Below are 16,576 nucleotides of genomic sequence, written 5' to 3'. Positions count from 1 at the left end.
CAAGAATTCATGACCCACTGACAAAAGCTTTGCGTTAAGCCATCCTTCCCCATTCTGGGGCATCTTCCAAGGCCTCGCTATATTGCTCAAGGACATCCTGGGTAGTTATCTGCTGACTTGATTGTTTTCCCCTTGTGATGTAAACTTAACAATGAAGTGAGCTAACACCCTATCCAGAAGGGTAACCTCATAAAGATGAACAACAAAACCTGTCTGTTTTCTTCCTTTACCGTTCTCACACCCACCTTCAGTTACAGATATGGTGTTACAAAGAAGAGGTTTTCATGAGTTTATTCCAGTGATGATTCAAAAGTCCTGTTATCCTTCTCCCAGTCCTAGGGGGCAGGGGGACAGTTAGGGAGGAATTGGTCAAGGCTTTTTTCCCTAAAACTGGAGCACACACTTTTCCATTTAGCAAGTGGCTGTTTAGTGCAAGGAGCTATTCGCTGCAATAGTGTAAAAGGAGGAATACAAAGAATAACCTCTCTCTGTATAAATATAAAGGAGAATATAGTCGAAACAAATTCTCTGCCCTCTAGGACCTTACAACAGGGCTAGGTTGTCTTGCAGGGTCTGACCTGGTCTAAAACTCAAAACTTCCATTTATGGAAGAGATAAAAGTTCCAAGATAGGAAGGGAGTTTTTGTTTTGTGTCTTAAGAAATTGGAACCTGTATCCTCCTCCTGCAGAATCGCTGGAGGATTCCTTTGAAAAATAAGTGGACAGGGTTTCAGGTCCAATTTCTTTCCCTTGGAGGATTCTTAGGTGCTCCTTAGGTGTACTACTATTCTGTCCCCCCATTTCACTACAGTGTCTGTCTGGATGCAAGAGGCGCCCCAACGTACCCCCTGAAGCCTCTCTCTTTCCTCCGGCCTCACAATACACAGCAGCCCAGAGCAAAGCTTCCAGCAGACTACATCCTGGAGCTATTTTTTACCACCCCTCCCCCTGAATGTGCTAGCCCTGGGCCTCACAGAGTGGACCCCTAAATTTTATTAAACTTAAGTAATCGCACACAAATGCACTCTGCCCCCATCCGCACTCCCAGGCTGCAGAGATTTTATGCCTTATTTTCAGCACGAGCTAAACTCGGACAAGGAAGTCTGAATCCCATAGGGTTCTTCCTTGTCTCCAGTTTGGTTTTATTCTAAGCGCAAAAACCTAGCTCCACATCCCTGCGGGCGGCGGTTGAGGACCAGCCTCGTGGATATCAAAAGTGACCCCTTGCCGGGCACAAATTGAGCGAGTTTAGGCACGAAACCCACCCAGCAACTCGTGGCGTCATCACGCCCTGCGTTCCGATAGGCCCTAACCACTCCACGCGGGGTGGGGTGCTCTTAGAGTCCGCGGTAACCCAGTTGGAGCCTGAGGTGACCTCTTGTGGACATATACGGAAATGCACTCGAGAGGAGCAAGAAAAAAAATCAACACACTGGAGCAGTCGAAAGCAAACCCCGCAAACTCATGAAGGCTCCTCCCCGCTCCTTCTGCGAAAATCCGCCTCCATCCTGCATCTCGGCGGTTGACTTTTTTCCCCTTTGATGACTCGGCCATCGGCCAGCCCGGCCTGGCGTTTCCCAGAAGGCCCAGCGCCGGAAAGGGGTTTGCAGCTGCTCCGTCATCGTGCGGCCCGACGCGAGTCCACGCTCGTGTGCAGGCCGGGCTCGGTTCCTGGTCTCCGGTGCGAGGGTTCACGCGAGGCCCCGGCCTCGGTCCCCGGACTAGGCCGCGACCCCGGGCGCCATGAAGCAGGAGGGCTCGGCGCGGCGCCGCGGCGCGGACAAGGCGAAGCCGCCGCCCGGCGGAGGGGAACAAGAACCACCGCCGCCCCCGGCGCCCCAGGATGTGGAGATGAAAGAGGAGGCGGCGGCGGGTGGCGGATCAACCGGCGAGACCGATGGCAAGGCGGCGGCTGCGGCGGCTGAGCACTCCCAGCGAGAGCTGGACACCGTCACCTTGGAGGGTATGAGAGCTCGGGCCGGGGACGTGCCATGATCACGGGTGACAGCGCCGCGGTGATCCACCCTCTCCTTGGGATCCCAGCGCAGCCTCCACCACCTTGACTTGGGGGTTCCTTGGGATCACCCCCAAATGCCTGCCCCCACTACCCTGACACTCCCGACCCCAGCCGGATAACTGAACACTCTCTCTAGGCTCAGGACTCCTCCCTTCGCACACACCACCCCCCACCGGGGATTGCATCTAGAAGTAGGTCTCACTGGGCCCATAAACTCTCTCTTCTAAGTTTTCTCCTCTGACCTTATTACTCCATTTACATCTCACCGGACTGATTCTGGTGACCCCAGTGCACGATTGATCTCTCTAAAAACCAGTGTCTGTATTTATGTTTGAAGGGGGTCAGAATGACGCAGAATACTGGCCCCTGCATTTTAGGAATGGTTTCTGTTGTCTTAACTACCTTTAGCAAACTCCCCTAAAAGAGCCCTTTCTACCTAGTATCTTGCTTCCTTGGTGCTGTAATTGAGGTGCCCGAACTATCCCATTGCTCTTTTTCTTTCCCTGCAAGCCCTTACTCCTACTATGTTTCTAAAGAGTTTAAACACGTTACACACTTCAACTTTTTAGGTGTCGGATGTTGGTTTGAGTTCCTAATGTTCAGCTTCCACGTAAACTATATACCAATCCCCCCATTTCTTTTCTCCTAGGTGCCTGTTCCCTGTTTCCTATCATCCTCTTGTTCCTCCAAGTTCATGTTTCACTTTTCCTACTTAGAGCGTCCTGTCCACGTTTGGAGTGGGTAGAGTGAGAGCTTCCCACTGTGACCCTGGTGCTCTTTTCTGGTTCTGGATCAAGTAGGACCAGGCTGTTTATTGGGTTTTCTCTCTACTGAACTGCACGAGAAACTAGCTCGAAAACATTGAAATAAGCAAAGTTAGGCTCCTGGGTGGTGTTTTGAGGATGTGATCGTGTTGACTGCATCAGCTTCTACTCTGAAGTTGGGTAGCAGGCTCAGTATCTAATAAAGATCCTTTTACATAAAAAAACGATAGTCAACCAATGGCAAAGGTGCCATTCAGCATTACCTACTGGGTATATACATATGTTTATTATAAACATTTTAATATGAGACGTCTAAAGTAGCAGGGGGGGAAAAAAACAACCGTGGTTAACATTATTTCCTATGAATTTTTGAGCTGCTCTCCCATAATTGAGATCAAGTTTATATATACAGTTTGGGACAAGGCATAACTAAATACAGATGATTTTGTGTGCTTTCATGTGACATATCCATAAACAAAGCATTCAATGTATTCCAGAAACATTTATTGAATAACTGATATGATGGCTAAGAATATACGCTCTGGAATTGGTTTCCTCATCTCTGTAAATGAAAGTAATAGTACCTACTTAATTGGGTTGTTGTGAAAATTAAAATGTTTACAGCTGTTCCTAATACGTGACGAAAACGTAGTAAAACCCTCCATAAATATTAGCTGTTATTACTATTATATCATTAATGTGACCCCGGCACCCTATGCTAAAAATACAAAGGTAACTAAAACTACCAATTGATTGCATTCCCTTATTTCTGGATATTTAAGTTGTTTATATTTTTCTCTGTTACAAATAGCTTGGCAACCATCATCTCTGTGCCCAAGTTTTTGATCTACCTCTATAATTATTTCTTCAGTAGAGATCCCTGAATTGAAAGGGCTTGTTTTTAAGGTTTTTGGTAGATATTGTCCAGAAAAACTGTACTGATATACATTATACGAGCAGAAATGTCTTGCTCACCCCTGTACTCTATATGTTATCATTTTTTAAATACTACTAGAATGGTAATTGAAAAATGTTTTCGCTTGCGATTATTTGAATACTAGTGAAATATACTTCTCATGTCTGTTATTTGTCGTTCCTCTTCTTGTATTGTCCATTCATGTCCATTTTTATTTATTTTAATCCTTAATACAAGCTCCTTGTAGAAAAAGAATATGAATCTCTGGTCACATGTGTTGCAGGTATTTTTCTTTTGTTTACAGTTCTCAGAAGAATTTTAGAAGTCTTTTCCTATTTGAAGATATGCTAAATCTCCATGTGTTTTTGTTTTTCATTGTTTTTTTCTTTTTTCTGTCACCCTCTACTCCTTCCCCCACCCCAGCTTTATGTTTCTTTGTCTCTTGGTTATGTTTTAAAATCAATGTATGGCATCCATAACTATTGCTCTTAGGGCAAAAGCGGTGATTGGCCACATCCTGCCATTTGTAAGAGGCTCCCTAGGACTGCTTGGCTGGAGTGGCGGGGGGTGGGGGGAGTAGGAGTTGGAATTAACATTTTTCTCCCCTTGTCCTCCACAGACATCAAGGAGCACGTGAAACAGCTGGAGAAGGCAGTCTCGGGCAAGGAGCCTCGGTTCGTGCTGCGGGCCCTGCGGATGCTGCCTTCCACATCACGCCGCCTCAACCACTACGTTCTGTACAAGGCTGTGCATGGCTTTTTCACCTCCAACAATGCCACTCGAGACTTCTTGCTACCCTTCCTGGAAGAGGTAAGTGAGTCAGGCCAGCGTGAAGGGTGCAGGCTTGGCTTGACACACACATTCCACCCTGTGTAACTGTTTCCTATCCTGGAGACCTGTCTTGTTACCTGCCATAGCAGAGTCATCTGACATTAAGACAGCCCCTCTTAATACTCATTTGCTCTCTAACAAGGCGACCGTCCTTCTGCCCTGTAGAGTCATTCTTCTGAGTCAGGAAGAGGAGCCGGGAATCAGGACCCTTCCAGCCACACTCATTTCCCACCACCCCCAACAGGGGGCCTAGGAGAAGGTTCCACCGCCTTTTTGCCTCCGAAGCTTCACCATGAAGGATGTATAGAACAGTGGTTAAGGGACTTCCCTGGCGGTCCAGTGGTTAAGGTTCCTCGCTTCCATCCCTGGTTGGGGAACTAAGATCCCACAGATCCCACGTGCCGCGTGGTGCGGCCAAAAAAAAAAAAAGCAACAAAAGAACAGTGGTTAAGAACACAGGTTTTGGAGGCGGTGTTGAATTTGAATCCAAACTCTACCATTTGGTATCTGTGGGACTTGGGCAAATGACCTAACCTCCTTGTGCCTCATTTTCTTCATTTGGTAAATGTGATGAACAGATTTGGGGGGGCGAGGAGAAGGGGGAAAGCTCTTAGCACAGTGTGTGGCACAGAGTGCATGTTGATGAAGTTAGTTTGCTGGTGGTAGTGGTCTCCATGCCAGGAGAAACCTCTCCTTTTCCTTTTTGGCTGTAAAACTCCCCTTATCATCCGTGATACAGTTCGGGTCCTGCCCCTTCTCAAACCTCACTGGCCCTTCAGCCACCTTCATCTCCCTAAAATCCTGTATGCTTACAGTCTGTTTCATAGATGTAAAAACTCAGAAAATCCTTGAGGTGGACAGTGAAGGCTTTACTGTCTGGGAAGAAGGAAAAGCACCCTCTCCCAACGCCACCTGGAATGTTTTTTACCTTCACATCTCTAAAGTAACCCACCATGATCGTCTTTTGATCTGTTACACATTATTCCAGTTTTGGTGACTAGATCTGAAGATAAGTACTATGTATATGTCAATTTCCCCCAAAATTCCTTTGTTCCCACCCAAAAAAAAAAATTTTTTTTTGTTTCATTATTCTTTTTTTTTTTTTAAATTTTGGCCACGCCGCACGACTTGCAGGACTCAGTTCCCCAACCAGGGACTGAACCCAGGCCACGGCATTGAAAGCCCAGAATCCCAATCACTAGACCACCAGGGAACTCCCTGTCTCATTATTCTTGATCTCATCTCTAGAATTATATCCCTTTATTAACCCTGCTTGATAGAATTCGCAGTGGTTCCAGGTATGGTGGTTTAATCTCTACTTAGATTGTAGGCTCTCTGAGGGGTCCTTACATCATCCTTTCTGTCCACATTATATTCTGTGAGGATGTTATACTCCTGTAACCCATTTCTGTATTTATTGTATTGCCAGCCTCCTTGACTCCCTTCAGAAAGAGACTGTGTCATCTTTATTTCTGTATCCCCAGCACCTAGAAAAATCTTGGCATGTAGTAGGCACTTATTAAATATTTGTTGAAATACATAGTGAGTGCTTAATAAATTCTTGGGTGATTGATCTGACTGAGCTCTTCCACGGTAACTCATGTCCTTTCCAGCCCATGGACACAGAAGCCGATTTGCAGTTCCGTCCCCGAACAGGAAAAGCTGCGTCGGCTCCCCTCCTGCCCGAAGTGGAAGCCTACCTCCAACTCCTCGTGGTCATCTTCCTGATGAACAGCAAGCGCTACAAAGAGGTAGCCAGGGCCGGTGCAAGTGACTGACGCGCCCCAGGCGGGGTGCGGGCTTAGCGGGGGAGAGTGCCTCTAGTGAAGAAATAGACAATCACTGGGTTATTAACTGTCCCCCAGACTCTTTCCCCCGTGTGGGAATGCGCCCAGCCCCACATCCGGGGAAGACCCCTCAACTCCTGCTCAGGCTCTGGGAAAGGGCTGGCAGTGGTCACTCTGTACCCGTCTGTGGCACGATCCCAGTATAGTGGATGCTTTTGAGAAGAGTAGATTTGGAGACAGAAGTACCTGGGTTCAAATCCCGTTTGTACCTTAGGCAAATTAATTTCTCCCAGCTGTGTGTAAAATGAGACAAACTGCCCACCTTACAAGATTATTGTTAGTATTAAATAAAATAATATATTTTAAAAATACTTAGCACAATGATTTGCACGTAGTAAGCATTCACAACATTTTAATAAATGGTAGCTATTATTATGAAATTGAAAGACTCCATTTTGGATACCACTCTTCCACCACGCCTTCCAACCGGGGCCAGCTCCTTTGTCAGGCTTAGCTACTGTCCCAAGAGCACGCCCAAGAAATGACACGTCTCCTCAGTCCTCTGTTTTGTTTTTTCCTTGCTCTGCCACTGGTTGGCTTTTGTTTGGTTGGTTTTTAGAAATATTTCACTCCCTTGAAAGTGTACAACGCAGTGGTTTTTGGTATATTCACAAGGTTGTGCAGCCGCCCTCACTATCTAGTTCCAGACCAGTTTAGTCACTGCCCCCACCAAAAAACCGCCATACCTATCTGTAGTCACTCCTTGTTCTCCCCTCACCCCAGCCCAGTAATCTATTAATATTTTGTGTCCCATGGATTTTCCTATTCTGGGCATTTTATCTAAATGGAATTATATAATATGTGCCTTTTGTGTCTGGCTTTTTTCTGTAGCATGAAGTTTTCTAAGTTTATCCATGTTGTGGCATATATCTGTACTCTGTTCCTTTTTATGGATGAGTAAAATTCCGTCATATAGATATACCATATTTTGTTTATCCATTCATTGGGTGATAGGCACTTGGGTTGCTTCCACGTTTTGGTTATTGGGAATAATGCTGATATGAATGTTCGTGTGCAAGTTTTTATGTGAACGTATGTTTCCAGTTCTCTTGGACGTATGCCTAGGAGGGGAATTGCTGGCTCCGTGTTTAACTTTTTGAAGCACTGACGCTTGATTCTCTTTTGGCTGCCTCCCCAGGCACAGAAGATCTCTGATGACCTGATGCAGAAGATCAGCACTCAGAACCGCCGGGCCCTGGACCTTGTGGCTGCAAAGTGTTACTATTACCATGCTCGGGTCTATGAGTTCCTGGACAAGCTGGATGTGGTGCGCAGGTACTGTGCCCAGGGGTCTGGCTCGTGGCCCGTGGGGTCAGAGACATGGTCAGGCACTACCACAGAGCTGTGGACTGGCAGGGGGCCATGGGCTGGGAGATGTAACGTGCCCAGCAGGAAGTGGGGGTAATGGTTAACACGCCCTGAGCTGTGCGAGGGCTTGAGAGCGAGGCTGAGACTAGATGACGAAACGGAGACAACCACTGGCCTGGTAAGTCCTGTCTCCCAGGCTCTTCCCTTCACCACACGTCAGGGGAGGACTCATTAGTGGGTCAGAGGTACAAGCAAGTTCAGGCTGGAAAACCTTTCACTCCTCTACTTGAAACCTGCAGTGGCTCCCCCTTTCCCTCAGGGAAAAGCCAAAGCCCTCATGATGTAAAAGCTTATAAGGCCCCACGGGGTCTGGCCCCCATTACTGCCTCCTTGACTTTATTTCCACTGCTGCCCCGACGCTGGCCGCCTCGCTCTATCGCGGGCATGCCAGCGCACTCTTCCCTCGGCCGAGAATGCTCTCCTCCCTGCCTCCTTCAAGCCTCTGCGTAACTGTTACCTTCTCAGTGAGCCCTGCGCTGACTGGGCTGTTTAAAGCCGCAGCCCCATCCTCCTCTCCTTCTGCGGTTCCTGTCGCACTTACGCTGATTTCGACGTCACCCCACCACCTTTTGTGGAGCTGCGTGGTACGCTTATTCATCGTGATGGCTGTCTGTCTCCCCCCACTAGAATGCAGGTTCCCTGAGCAGAGTTCTGGCCTTCTGTGCACCTGGACTGATGCCTCATTTGTTGAGTATTCGCTGAATAACCAGAAAAGCAGCGTGAATCACTTTTTTAGGAATTGAGAGAGAATGGAGAGGTCAGAGGCAGCTTGAAGAGTTGTTATGTGAAGGCTTTGACCTCCCGTTTCTTTCCTTCTTGAAGCTTCTTACACGCTCGGCTCCGGACCGCCACCCTGCGGCACGACGCGGACGGGCAGGCCACACTGCTGAACCTCCTGCTGCGGAACTACCTACACTACAGCTTGTACGACCAGGCCGAGAAGCTGGTGTCCAAGTCTGTGTTCCCCGAGCAGGCCAACAACAATGAGTGGGCACGGTACCTCTACTATACAGGTGAGCAGGCCCCCCAGCCGGAAGGTGTCTCGGGCTCCCTCGGTGCAAATTTGCTAAGAAAGTGGTGCCCTTGGTGCATAAGAGTGCCCATTTGGCACTCTGGTTTGCGGGGGGCCGGGGTTTGGATCACACCATCCTCTTGATCAGCTCTCTTCTTCTCCACACCCAGGGCGCATCAAAGCCATCCAGCTGGAGTACTCAGAGGCCCGGAGGACAATGACCAATGCCCTTCGCAAGGCCCCTCAGCACACAGCTGTCGGCTTCAAACAGACGGTGAGCAGCAGTTCTCACCCCTTTGACCCCCTTACTCGTCTGATACCATGTTAGTGCCGTTTCCCTATCTGAGGAGCCCAGAAGGTCCTTAATCTTCTTACCCTAAAGGTGGCATCACATGTCTATTTGCACGTGACATTGTTCAGGGTACATTAGGCAGGCACCGCCTGCACCTCTGGCAGTTTATGTTCCCAGTATTCTCCCTGGTACGTAGGTTTAGAATATTCCTGATTCCCCAGAACCCCCTATAGTCATTCCAGGTGAGGGCCTGGATTGTGTTGATAAACCCCAGGCTCTTACCTGGTCCCCCACATGCCCCTTTGGGAGCAGTGTTGTCTGTGGCCAGGGAACCCAGAGCTCTCCCTAAGGCTGGCTGACTCAGGTGGAGGTAAACCTTGGCCATGGCAAAGCTGTCAGTCACCAGGTAGTTTTTTAAGTGCTGACCTTGACATTGGGCACTGTGAGGGATAGAAAAGAAGGATAAGAAATGGTATTTGCCCTCGAAGAGATAGATAAAGAACATTGACTCAGAAAGGCTTGAGGGCCTGTGTAAAGGCACAGAGCCTGGTAGCCAGAATTAGGACCCAGCTTTCCCAGGTACAAACCTCTGCTCTCACATTAACACATCCACCTTCTAGTGCCCTTGAAAGAGAGCAGGATGAGCACGTACAGTGATTAGCTCAGTGTGGTAGGAGGTTTGCTTTGTTTCAGTTCAGAAGTTCAGAGAACGGCAGATTCAGTTGTGGTCAAACAATTTAAGTAGTCTTAAATAGTTAAATTTGATCTGGGTTTTGAAAGATGGGTAGAGTTTTCATAGAAAGGAATGGCTTTTCAGAGACCTGGGGTGCATTGCACAATGTGAGACTGCTTTTACAACGTAGGACACACACTAAGGCTTCTTCGAAAATTCAGTAAAAATACAGGTACTTAACATATAGGCTGTGTTGTGTACCAGGGAGAGGTCTCGTGGGGTAAAGCAGTGTTTTCAAACCAGATTTTGCTATGGATGGATAAGGTTTCACAGTTTTCTGTGGTGGAGCCAGGTCGCCGGAAGAAGGAGCAGGGGGTGCTGGAGTGAGGTCTTTGGCCTGTGGACTGTTGGCCAGGGAGCCAGGAAAGAGGTGGGAGGGTTGCCTGAGAGGGGAAGGGGCAGAGTTGGGGGAACTTTCCACCCAGAGAGACTTAAGCAAATAGGCGATGGGCCAAGGCCTTGAACAAGGTACGAGGAATGGGATAGAGAGCCCACATGGAGAAGCCAGCTTTAAGTAAAAACAGGGAGAGTGAGAATGGGTACAGAGAGACATCGAATTTAACATGGAGTCCAAAACAGAGCACGTTGAAAGTGTATCCATCCGTAGAAAATCCACATTCTCGCCTTGGGTGATCTCATTTGCCTTCATGGCTCAGCTGTGACCTCCATGATGCTTCACCAAAGTCCATTATGAACTGTCTTAATCTGCTCGGGTTGCTATTACAAGACTGGGTGGCTTAAACGATAGAAATTTATTTCATCACAGTTTTGGAGGCAAGAAGTCCAAGATCAGGATGTCAGCGTGGCCGGGTTCTTTCGAGGGCTTCTCTTTTGCTTGTAGTTGGCCATCTTCTGACGTCTTCAAATGGTCTCCCCTCTGTGCACGTCTGTATCCTAATCCTTCTTATAAGAACCCCAGTCATAGTGAATTAGGGCCCACTCATATGACCTCATTTTACCTTAATTACCTCTTTAACGGCTCTATTTCCAAATCGAGTCACATTCTGAGGTACTAGGGGGTTAGGGCTTCAGCATATGAATTTGGGGGTTCACAGTTCAGCCCATAAAACAAGTTCTGACCCCTTTCATGAAGCCAGACGTACAAATCCGACTTCCCACCACACATCTCTGTATAGATACTGCCTGGCTCCTCACACTCAGCTTGTCCAGACAGACCCTTCTGGGCACCCTTACCAGTCCCTCCTCCTGCTCTCCTGATCCAGATAGGAGCCTCGGGGTCATCTTGGACTCCTCCTCCCCCTCTTCACCATCGCTGAGTCGTCTGTTGATTTGCCTCCATGGCTTTGGTATTCGTCTCCTTTCTGATGTTACCAGTGCCCTTGTTCAAGCCACTGACCCTGCTGGTCGCCATCCTCCCCTCCACCAGCCCAGCTTCCGCACAGCCGCCTAACTAAGCGGACCTCCAGGCCCGTCTGCCTGGCCCGGAAGCTCGCATTTCTCCCCATTGACTGCCTGGTAGAGTATTGTAAGTCTTGTGAAGTAGGCAAGCCAGGTATTGTTGTTGTTATGCCCATTTTAGGGAGGTGGAAACCAAAGACTCAGTTGCTCGGCATGTCCTAGCTAGCACGTACAGGCTAGCTAGTTCTGTCTCCAAACTCAGAACTCAGCCTGGCATTCAAAACCGCACGTCCCCAGACGGGCCCCGGTCACCTCTCCAGGTGGCCCCCCCACACACCCCCTCCAGTATGCCGGCCTCTTCTCCAGCCTGTTCCCTTGGCTGAAACGTCCTCCCTCCTTTTCTGCTTCATCAGAATCCTTAAGGCATATGTTAACTTCTGCCATCCGCATGGCTTTCCCCTCACTCGTGGGGTATGCCGAGGGCCAAGGGACAGGGCAGCCTCGTGGGTGTGTGTGGAGGAGCGAAGGGTCCTTGCCCAGGGGTGGGCACCGTCAGCCACCACCCATTTTAACCCCTTACCTCCCTCGTGACACTTGCTGTCACGTGGTTTAGCTGTCTGTGCTCCTGTCCCTCCTGCTTGGTGGGAGGCTATTTAACTGCTGGGCATCGTCCCCTCCACCGTAGTCGTCCTTGCACGGTGCTGAATCCATGGGGGGCGCCGTTCAGAAATAGCACACGGTGGTATTTGGAGGAGGTGTTGTGGAGGAGGAGGGGCCCGATTTTCCAGCCAGCCGGCTCACTCACCGAGGTTCTGCAGGCCCTTTCCTGAGCTTCTGCCTCTACCCAGATAACTAATTTTACACATAGTTCACCTCCCTACCAGCATCTTTGGCTGACTCGCATTCCATTGCCTAGGCCTCTTGGCCCTGCTTCCTCACCATTTCTGAGCCATAGAACCTACCCATCTGCCTGTACTTTAGAGCTTGGCCATTTCAGGGCGCTGTGCACCGATTGGCCAGATGAAATGAAGCTGAGGGCCTGGTGTGGTCAAAGGGTCAGAAGCTCACAAGGCCTGTCTCCCAAGGCAGAGCTTCAATTCCACGCCCAGCACAGCTTGAGGATTTTTTTACTCTCTCTGTGGGCCTGGTCCCAGTGCCACCTTCCCTCTTTCCCCGTGTGTCTGACTGCACTGAAGCCCCATTTCGTTCTCTTCTCCCACCCGGTGGGGCTCCCTGCCCACTGTGTTCCTGTGTCACTCTGCCAGGTGCACAAGCTTCTGATTGTGGTGGAGCTGTTGCTGGGGGAGATCCCGGACCGGCTGCAGTTCCGTCAACCATCCCTCAAGCGCTCGCTCATGCCTTACTTCCTTCTGACCCAGGGTAAGGGCTGGTCCCCTCTCAGAGCTTGCCGGACCCCTGGCACTACGGCCCCTTTTTTGTGTGCACCCTGTGCAGCATTTGATCCACTCCTCTCCCCACTGCAGCTGTCAGGACGGGAAACCTGGCCAAGTTCAACCAGGTCCTGGATCAGTTTGGGGAGAAGTTTCAAGCAGATGGGACCTACACCCTCATCATCCGACTACGACACAACGTCATCAAGACAGGTGTGGAGCAGGGTCTGAGGGGCCCCTGGCAGAGCAGGACCCGGACTAGGCTTCTCCAGGGGCAGGGACAACCCTGTGCGCGCCTGGGCGGGTGAAGGGTCTGTGCCCGCCCCAGCTTCCCCACCGCTCCTTCCTCGCCCAGGTGTGCGCATGATCAGCCTCTCCTATTCCCGAATCTCCCTGGCGGACATCGCCCAGAAGCTGCAGCTTGATAGCCCAGAGGACGCAGAGTTCATTGTTGCCAAGGTGGGCCTGGCTCAGCGACCGCGGTTGTTACCTTCCTGCCTTATTTCAGGGATGGGGGTGGGAGGAGGTTGACCAAGGAGGGGAATGGCTGAAGCAGTGGCATAGTCTTTTCAGGGAGTGCCCGTCTTGCAGTGAAGCCAGGAAGTTGCCACAGAGAGAGAGAGTGTGTGTGTACGCAGTGAGTGTGTGAGAGATCAAGGAGGACAAAGAGATGGGACAAGATGTTCTAGGACTTAGAAGATGGACTTTCTGGTGACTCTTCCTCCCTTTGGGGCCTGCAGGCCATCCGGGATGGCGTCATTGAGGCCAGCATCAACCACGAGAAGGGCTACGTCCAGTCCAAGGAGATGATTGACATCTATTCCACCCGTGAGCCCCAGCTAGCCTTCCACCAGCGCATCTCCTTCTGCCTGGATATTCACAACATGTCTGTCAAGGTGCGGAGCCCTGGGCTGCAGAGGCGATGCTTGGCAGCAACATGCCCCCCTCCACACCCACGGGTTCCTCAGGGAAGACTGGCTTGGTTTGGGGCGCAGTTCCCAGACGATCTCTGTAAAATCACTGGGGGTCCAGAAGGGGCAAAGGACTTTGCTTGTGGGACCACAACACCTTCCCTTTGCTCTTCAGGGGTCTGGTTGCCAGGGAGGATCAGACAGGGATTCAGAGTGCAGTGTTCTGGATTTGGTTCCAAGTTTGAGTCATTTACCTTCTCTGAGCCTGTTTCTCCTTCTGTGAAGCTGATAATGAGGTATTACCTGCCCTGCCTGGCAGGGTTGACAGGATTAAATGAAATCACGTCTTGGGGCACTTAGCGAAGTCTGAATTGTGTAAAAGGTAGGGCTGCCATCTCGTTCCACAAAAGGCTCTTAAGCTCTTACCCTGTGTCAGGCGCTGGGTTAGGTGCTGCTACTGTTGGGCTGCCGATTTTTTTCCTGCTTCTTCCCCCAGGAAACCAGGGATATAGCTTCACTTAAAACCAGGCAAATGCTGTGCTCTGCTAGGCAGGAAAGGCCCTTCGTGATCTGGCCCCCTGCGTCACTGGCCTCCCTCCCCAGGACCGCTCCGCCGACCCCTCCCCTCCACCCCAGTTGGCCCCACTGAACTCAGGCCGGCCTTGTCACACCCTGAACCCTCTGCCTGGAACGCCCTTCCTCCACTCCCACAGCCCGTCCGTTCTTCCTCCTCTTCCTTCTCAGTGCCAGCCCCTCTCCCGGCCCCATCAGGAGGGTTAATCATTTATACCTCCGGCTTCTTCTAATTCTCCGTCTTTAGCACTTACCCCGCGGTGTCGTAGTAATGAATTAGTCTCCATGCCTGGCTCCCCCACTGGACTGAACTAGGGAGTGATCACCAGTCGCGCGCATATCCTGGCGCCTGGCACGCGGGAGCACGATGAGTGTGTGTTACGTTGATGCCTCCTCTTCACCTTGTTCCTCTCTCCGTTGTGCTTCAGGCCATGAGGTTTCCTCCCAAATCGTACAACAAGGACTTGGAGTCTGCAGAGGTAAGCTGCCTTCTGCTTTGGGTAAGACTGAAGGATCAAACTTCCCTACAGAAAGGGGAGAGGGGAGGTTTCTGGAAGGGCTGGGGCACCTCTAGAGCCTGGGCGGTCTCTGGCCCTGGGTGGGTCGGGCTGGGTGTAGACGAGTGAGAGAGCCCGGCCTGTCCTCAGCAGCCCGGCCCCGCCCCTTTCCGCAGGAGCGGCGCGAGCGGGAGCAGCAGGACTTGGAGTTTGCCAAGGAGATGGCGGAGGACGACGACGACAGCTTCCCTTGAGCCGGGGGCTGGCTCTTTATCTTCCCCCCTTGGGGCCCCCTGCCCAGGGAACCGGCCCCTTTTCCCATGCGCTGCACACAGACTGCACATGTGCAGGGGGGGAGGGGTGCAGGGAGCCAGGCACCTGCACCTCATCCCAGGGCCCCTCCCCAGCCGGTGCCTTAGCACACGTGGGCGGGAGGGCGAGCAGGCAGCCTCCCCAGGGCAGGGTCCTGGCTAGCGGTGTGGGCAGCAAGATGGGAGGGACAGGCCCTGTGCTCTCCTCCAGGGCGTAGGGCACTGAATTGGGACATGTGTTAGGTTGTATGTTTTTTGAAGCTTCAGTTGTGATTTTTAAACAATAAAAAGTTCTCCGGGACTCTTTGTGCATCAGTTAATTACTCTTATTTCACTCTCACATGTGCAATGTTAACAGGCCCAGATTTTTTTCTGGCTTGGGAGTGCTGGCCCCAGGCATGACCCGAGGACCCGAAGCAGCTGTAGAGGAGGAGGAGGCCTAGGGCTGGGTGGAGAGACTCTGATCTGGGTTCAGAGGGCCTGGGTTTACTCTTTCACATCCAACTGGCTCTCAAATAACTGGCAGCTCTCCAAACTTCTCAGGCCCCTTTCCCATATCTGCCAAATAAATGATTAGACTCAGTGACCTCCTGGCTCTAAAACTGGGAATCTAGGCTTCCAGTGGATGAAACACAAGGTGCGAGTCTGACCCTCAGGTGAGGATCGCAGAGGAGAGAAGGGTCTCCAGCAAGGCTGCAGCGGGTTGAGAGCAGCGTTCTGCCCAGTGGCCCTTATGGAGTGGGGGATAGGCTCCTCCCTGAGAGCAGGGCGGGGGTCGGGCGAGAGGGGGCTCCCTGTGGACCCCCAGCCCACCTCCGCCAGCTGCATGTGGTGGGAAAATGCACCTGCCAGGGTCTCTAAGTCTCCCAGCTGCTGCCAGTGGTGCTCCCCACATTGGGTCCTTCGCATCATTGATGTTCTCTGGTTGGCACCTGGGGCGTTGCCGTACACGTGCCCTTCGTTCCTGCTGAGCCAGCTCTGCTATCAGAACGATGCCTCGTGGGTTTCTGCCTCTCCTCAACTGCATTCCCTCTCCTGTCCAGCTCTCGCTCTGCACCTTGCTGATTGCTACACATCTTCCAGGCATCCTGCCTCACAGTGACTCAACTCCCTGGCTTCTGAACCACTCACTTGATAATCAGATTCTCTTAGGAGGTTGTCGCTGTGAAAGCCTTATCCTCCCAACTAGATTGTAACTTCTTAAAGAGCATGAGGCACTTCTGTCCCCCCAGGGCCTTGCTCAGTACCTGGCACACCGAGCTGGATAATGTCTTGTTTGTTAGGAAAGGTACACCATGTGTTCATCACCAACTGCAGGTTTTCATACCCTGATAGCCCTAACTTCCATCAAAGGCATGTTTTAGACGGGCCTTGCTTGGTTCCTGATCCCACCCCAGTCTCGGTCACAGTGATTTGGTATTGCCCACTTCCTTTAAGCTTCTGCCACCTCCCCAGGTAGTGAAGCTTTTTTTTTTTTTTTTTGGCTGCATTGGGTCTTCGTTGCGGCACGGGCTTTCTCTAGTAGCAGCGAGCGGCGGCTACTCTTCATTGTGGTGCACGGGCTTCTCGTTGCGGTGGCTTCTCTTGTTGTGGAACACGGGCTCTAGGTGCGCGGGCTTCAGTAGCTGTGGCACACGGGCTCAGTAGTTGTGGCTCGCGGGCTCTAGAGCGCAGGCTCAGTAGTTGTGGCACACGGGCTTAGTTGCTCCGCGGCATGTGGGATCTTCCCGGACCAGGGCTCGAACCCGTGTCCT

The 16,576-nt window shown here is 51.0% G+C and overlaps 1 protein-coding gene across 1 annotated transcript; it reads left to right on the top strand.

Annotated features, from left to right (window-relative positions):
• Positions 1–1,570: 1,570 nt before the first annotated feature.
• On the top strand, positions 1,571–15,137 carry PSMD3 (proteasome 26S subunit, non-ATPase 3). The gene is made up of 12 exons (XM_061175299.1): positions 1,571–1,963; positions 4,317–4,507; positions 6,142–6,279; positions 7,514–7,650; positions 8,566–8,756; positions 8,926–9,029; positions 12,405–12,519; positions 12,624–12,743; positions 12,886–12,989; positions 13,271–13,426; positions 14,443–14,493; positions 14,688–15,137. Exons 1-12 carry the CDS (start codon positions 1,744–1,746, stop codon positions 14,763–14,765), a joined length of 1,605 nt encoding a protein of 534 aa, XP_061031282.1. The 5' UTR covers positions 1,571–1,743; the 3' UTR covers positions 14,766–15,137.
• Positions 15,138–16,576: the final 1,439 nt, after the last annotated feature.

Source organism: Eubalaena glacialis, chromosome 19 (genome assembly GCF_028564815.1).
Source record: "Eubalaena glacialis isolate mEubGla1 chromosome 19, mEubGla1.1.hap2.+ XY, whole genome shotgun sequence".
Taxonomy (NCBI): domain Eukaryota; kingdom Metazoa; phylum Chordata; class Mammalia; order Artiodactyla; family Balaenidae; genus Eubalaena; species Eubalaena glacialis.
The sequence above is the reverse complement of the archived record's forward strand: the minus strand, read 5'-3'. Positions and strand labels throughout refer to the sequence as shown.

What these genes read in the sequence shown, in the direction of transcription:
- PSMD3 (XM_061175299.1), top strand. Translation starts at nt 1,744, where the DNA reads ATGAAGCAGGAGGGCTCGGCGCGGCGCCGCGGCGCGGACAAGGCGAAG. An exon ending in AAGCTGGATGTGGTGCGCAG is followed by an intron (nt 7,651 to 8,565) that starts GTACTGTGCCCA and finishes TCCTTCTTGAAG; the next exon opens with CTTCTTACACGCTCGGCTCC. An exon ending in ACACAACGTCATCAAGACAG is followed by an intron (nt 12,744 to 12,885) that starts GTGTGGAGCAGG and finishes TTCCTCGCCCAG; the next exon opens with GTGTGCGCATGATCAGCCTC.